Genomic DNA, 6,000 nt, shown 5'->3' on the forward strand with positions numbered 1-6,000 from the left:
TACTATTCGAAACATCATCAACCATCTTGAGATCCAGCATTCATTATTAGATAATGTGCGACCGTTATCGTGCCATGATAAAGCACTATTTGATGTCTGATTTTGAAGTTTGTGATCTTGGTTTCAAAAAACCGGTGCTATTTCCCACACATCGCTTGAATCAATGGATTTTTTGAAAGAACACTTCGTAGAGCAGATAATTCCACCGCGCCGGTCGATTGGCTACCAAGATCGGGTGATATCCCACCACAAGTTGCAAGAGTATAAAAAGTTCGGTTGCACCCGAACTTAGCGCTTCGTTACTCGCTTTCTTTACTTCATTGCGAAAATTAGGCAGTTGTAAAATAATTAGAAATTGCTCTCTCAAGTTTACTCTCTTTAGCTACTTTTTATACTTATTTTTGCTAGCAAGCAATCCTCAGATCAATGCCGAGCTAGGGCAAATATTCACGCCCAAATGATTGCTGCCAAAAAAGCACCATTGTTTGCAGTTAGCAGCCTAGTAATTGGACGATTGTTTCTTTCTAAATATTTTAATGTTTATATAACGACATAAGAGGTAACACAAACTGTACGTATGTATGTTATGTCCAACGTTCCACCTTAATTGCCAATTAATGAAGTCGGCGACTTAACACCCATACATAAACTTACCATATACCCATAGTAAGTAATTGCCAATTAGCGCCTAATTGCCAATAAATTTGTGACAAATTCAATATTCAAGCGTGTCGTGTCTGTCCAGCGAGAGAGAAAAGTGAGTGTTCGAAATGAGAGAAAAATATCAAGTGCAAAAATGACAAGGAAAAGTGTTAAGGTCAAACCTAAGCAGAGAAAATGGAATATGAAAGTGCTGACAAAATTGACAAGTAGTAAATTTATAAGAATTGTCAAAAAATCTAAAAGTGGCAGAAAATTTGTTTGCTTAATTTTTACAAGTTTTTCTGACAAGATATTTTTGGAAGTAATATTTCTAAAACTATATTCATAAAAATTGTTTTTTAAAAAATATAATTTAGAGAAGATAAATTCGGTGTATATGAACTGCAAACTAATTGATTTAATTTACACTAATTGCTTAAATTAACTAACATGGTTGCACATAATGTAAAGAGGGAATATTCTTTTAGAAATTTTCCTTTTTTAAAGGTTATTAGATTTTATATAAATTGTAGTTTGATTTTTTAAATCAATGTACAATCAAGGATTTAGGGTCTCCAAAAAATCTATTATTTTTATCGATCTTATTAAATTCAACAACACCTCTAAAATAATCTCCAACTTTTGAAGTTGATCCAAGTAATCTTTTCGGAGATAAAACCTTGTGAACTAAGGTTAAGTGGGCCCTCTTTTCTCGAACTGTGTTTTTGAAGTCGGTTTGTAGTTTCTCGAGAACTACCTAACTGATCTTCATGAAATTTTACACAGATCTTTGAGAAACAATTCTTAAGAAACTTTGATGAAGAATTTCAATCAAAGTCAATGAAATTCTAATTTTTCTTTAAGGGGGTATTCTACTCTAAAAATCAAATTTAGGGTAGTTTTTTGAATTTTATTAAAAAAAAACCAAAAATATTTTTACTATTCATTTTTTTATGGTGTTTTGTTTTATTGATATCTTAGGAATACAGAAAAAAATATTAAAAATTAAAATAATTAGAAGGGAGGGAGGGGGAGAGGCAGGTGTAAAAAAAATTTCGCATCTTGGTGACATTGATCCTGACTTTCCTGGTGGTCTAAAAAACAAAAATAATAAAAAGAAATTCTTTATCAGTAAGGGTGCTGTTATAGTATGTTTTGAAAAATGGCGACTGCCTGAAAATAAAAATAATTGTTTACGCTTTTTTTTTGAAATTCCTGAATTTTTTAAAATATTAAAAACAAAGGATTAAGGATTATATAAAGATAAGTGATAAAGGATTATATAATATAAAGAAGGTTCACACAAAATTTCAAGTAAATCGGTTGTATAGAACTCAAGTAATGCCGATACCGTGTGGAAAAAAGTAGTTTCGAGAAAAACGTGTTTAAAAAAAGTGAGTCTGCCTACCTACCGGGCTAGGTACTGCGTCACGGAAGTAACTGTAGCTCTTAAAATAATTTTAATTTCTAAAAATCCTTTGGAGGACATGTTCTTAAGAGTATATATATGAAAAAAAAAAAATCGAATTTTTCAAAATTCTAGAGTAGAATACCCCCTTAAAAATGTCTGCCAAAAATTCAACTTTCAGCTGTTTTCCTTCGTCCAAGTTCTAGGTTAAAGTTTTAACTAAAACCCGTATTTTTTCACTTTAGATGATACTGTAATGAGTTATTCTGTCGACGCGGGCGAATCTTTGTTTTTGTGGATTCCTCCGGAAATGGCGTCGTCGGCTAAAATACGTTTTCGAAAAATTTCAGAATTTCTTTGTTAATAGTGTATGTTTGTAACAATCAAATATTATAATAAAATATTTAATTTTTATGAGAAAAAAATTGTTGAAAAAGTATTGGTTTTTACCCGAGGAAACCCTTGTAAGCCCATAATACACGTCACAAGTATATTTCTTTAGCATAAAAGGATTTAAGGGATGTTCTTTATATATATGTATATATTTTAATCGGTCAGTTTATAAGACATCTATGCTATAGTGATCTGAAGAATTTCTTCGTAGATTGCACCGTTGTCTTAAGCAGTAATCCATGCCAAATTTCGTGGCGATATCACGTCAAATGAAAAAGCTTGCCACACGTGGTTCTGATATTTAAATTCGTATGGCAGCTAAGTGTATGTAGCTTCTTGTGGAGAAAATGACGGGTAATTCATTCAAAAATTGAGGGATCAGTTCGCATATACACACACAGAAATACAAATGAATATGGCTAAAAAGGGGTCCTCAACCACTTAAATGCACCGCTTTCACCTAACACTCATTTGGTGCTACCTCTGAGAGCTGTCATTATCTCACTTCATGCAGTGCGACTCGTTGTGACTGGTGTGAAAATGAAAATTTCATAACACCGATTTTTGGCAAGCGTTCAAATGTGTGCGAACGCCTGCAACTCAGCTAAGTGCACGACAGCAACCGAGCGTATGTGTAGTATAGGTATGAATTTCCGACGACAACAACAAAGTCCACCAAATCCATGTGATTGGTTGGCAAGGCTCAACGTGACCGATGATGATTGTGTGAATTTTATAGTCGCTGCTTAACACCTCGGGTGTTTTAGGTGTTGTTGTTTTTGTGCGATTTTAGTGTGACCACTGCAGCTGGCAGCCAAACAAATGTGCTTGGAAATGCATAGAGTTTGTGAATTATTCAATTTTGAGTGTCACAACAACTAACTGTTGGTTTAGGTGCTTATAGCTGTGTTGTGGTTGGGATTAGTAATAAATTTTCGAAACCGAAAAATAAAAAAAAATATATTAAAATTTTATATACTGTATTATATTTCTTTCTCTTTTATTGCAGATAGCCCTCTGGGCACCCCCACCAAACTGGCACATCAATTTTGGTTCTCATATCCGCCACCGGGCGCTGGCGGAGGCTCTTCCAGTGAGTTCACACCCAATATCCACAATTTTCCTTTACAAATTTCATTGTTATTTTGTGTACCAAATTTCATATGTTTACAAAAAGATGTGAAGAAATTCACATTAAACTCATAAAAAAAAAACTTCTGTTTGTCGAAGATCGTGCATATTACAATAATATATATTTTTCGGTTGTACTGCCRCATAAAATTTGTTGTAATCACTAAATGTTTATTTTATAATTTTTTTGTTTTTTTTTTTGTTGAAATAACGAATTTTATTTGTATTTGCATAACTCCTACTCGTACTCGTACTCGTATACTCGTGTATTGGTGTTGTCTTTGTATTTTGTATTTGTGATTTTGGATATGTGGAAATTATCGTGCAAGTGCAATGGATTGGAAAACAAAACTACTAATCAAAATAAATAATAAATTATTTAAATAGTTATATAGTCAAACCTAAATTTTTGATTTTTCTTTTATTATTTGAAAATTTTTATTGAATATTTTCGTGAAATTTACTCTATATATATGCTTATGTTTTCGAACATTTTAAGATCATTCTCATGTTATACATTTTAATGTCTGGAGTATAACAGGCACAGGCCATGCCATTAAATTAGATTATGTTATAGAAACTTAACCCTCAACCATGTCTCCACTGTTGACATAATAAGCGAATTTTAATCCACAATGTCACCATGTAAGGTTAGTCGAAAGGTAGAACCAAAATTGTTGGATCTCACTTGGATTGTTATTCGTCGTTTGTATTACGTATAAACTAATAAAAGTGGAACACCAGATCCTCCTAGCTCGACGGCTAATATCAATCCCACTAACTTTGCTAGGTTCGTAAAAGGAGGAAATATCTCCGTAAGTGGATATTTCAAGCTCAGTCTGACAGAAGTCGGACAATATAGGTGAAAGATGATGAAGATGATTACACCTCACTTTACTCCATACAGCAAAAGTGGTACAGTGCATACAGCAAAACATTTAGCCGCACCGCGAGTGAACATATTCAACAGTGTCCAGTCAAAACACCTAGAAATACGGCGAATTGGTTTTTCTAAGGAAAAGTAGTTGGGAAGATATCTTACGATCCATCTCTGGGGCAGAAAGAACTCTAATTCCAAAGATCTAATCTGTTACAAATGACAGCAGAAGGTGTAACAGAGATGATGTAATCTCATCTCAGCGGATGAAAGAGTTAAGGGGAGGAATACTATTGGCCCTTTTTTCAAGGAGGAGTACCTTTTTGGTAATACTTTACTAAGAAGTTTAAGTTTTACCCTTAGCAACAAGGCTAAATGGAATTATTCCACTGACGAGCTACTGTTCAGGGATAATACAATCAACTAGTACACTCAAAACCGTCGGAGGGAATTCATACACTAGTCACAGGATAATGCAACCTGAATAGATGTAATAGACTACTAGACGCAGGTTGAAGGCCCTTGGATCTGGCAGTCGCTTACTGAACTTATTGAGTCTCTAGCTTTGTCCCTTAGATCGTATTATTCACGACTTGTGCGTGAGATAGGTGTCTGTTTTCTTAACAACGATCAAAAAAGCAAAGTTTCCAGTAGCAATCTGACACTGATCTAAAGAATAAAGAAAAAATACTTTTTGCCTTCTGAAAACACAACAGTTAGTCGACGAAGTTTAGCCAGTAGCTATTTAGATTCAGACCTCGCAGTAATCAAAGAAATATGAAAAATGAGAGATTTAAAGCTTTAACCTCACTAACGCAAGTAAAAAGCAATCGAGAAGATTTGATTTGATGTAAATGTATTACGTGTTCAATTTAAAGAGTTATTATAGGGTTATAGCTTTTGGCGATGTTAATATCAGTAGAGAAAAACAAATAGAGGCAGTTGCGAGATAAATAGAAATTTATAAAATAATATATAATATTAACAACGATAAATACGATAGTTTAAAAAATATAGCATCAACAAACCGTACTGTTAAAAAGAAATTAAAAAATAAATGAGTTGCCAACTGTATGAAAAGTTTTAGTAGTAGTCTAATTCATACACATACATACTTTTATACATATATTTGAATGAAATACAATGAAAATTCAATATTCTTCAGCAGCGTTGCCACATTTTTAAAGTTTTCCACTTACGCTGTTATAGCCAACTAAAAGAGGGGTCTATCATCCCAGGTTATTTTGTTCTCCCGGGTCTCAAACACAACTCTTGGGTGGGATACGCCTTCAAAAGGATATTTTTTGTCTACCCAGAGGATACTTGGCCTAAAACCGGCAGGCATGAGATAGCATATGTAAAAGAGTCGTTTCTGGCCACTCACAAATGAATGGCGCTCAGAGAACTTTTCTCACTTGCGTGAACTTCTAGACATGGTTACATCCTCCTCCCTGTTAGATAAATGGATTTTCAAATTATAGACAGAAGAGGTTTAAAAACTCTAATTCCTGTAATTAGATGTCGACTCATGTGACCCCGGAGAGCACAA

At 33.8% G+C, this 6,000-nt stretch overlaps 1 protein-coding gene and 1 long non-coding RNA gene across 2 annotated transcripts in view; one reads left to right on the forward strand and one right to left on the reverse strand.

Annotated features, from left to right (window-relative positions):
- LOC108969021 overlaps window positions 1-6,000 on the reverse strand; it is a 214,245-nt gene that overhangs the window by 132,875 nt on the left and 75,370 nt on the right. The gene's annotated exons all lie outside the window — the stretch shown is intronic.
- LOC108968349 overlaps window positions 1-6,000 on the forward strand; it is a 181,194-nt gene that overhangs the window by 5,910 nt on the left and 169,284 nt on the right. Inside the window, exon 2 of the mRNA XM_018932376.1 lies at window positions 3,453-3,536. Within this exon, the coding sequence (XP_018787921.1) occupies window positions 3,453-3,536 (84 nt within the window). The remainder of the gene's footprint in view (window positions 1-3,452; window positions 3,537-6,000) is intronic.

Source organism: Bactrocera latifrons, unplaced genomic scaffold (genome assembly GCF_001853355.1).
Source record: "Bactrocera latifrons isolate USDA-ARS-PBARC rearing strain unplaced genomic scaffold, ASM185335v1 scaffold_0, whole genome shotgun sequence".
Lineage (NCBI taxonomy): Eukaryota > Metazoa > Arthropoda > Insecta > Diptera > Tephritidae > Bactrocera > Bactrocera latifrons.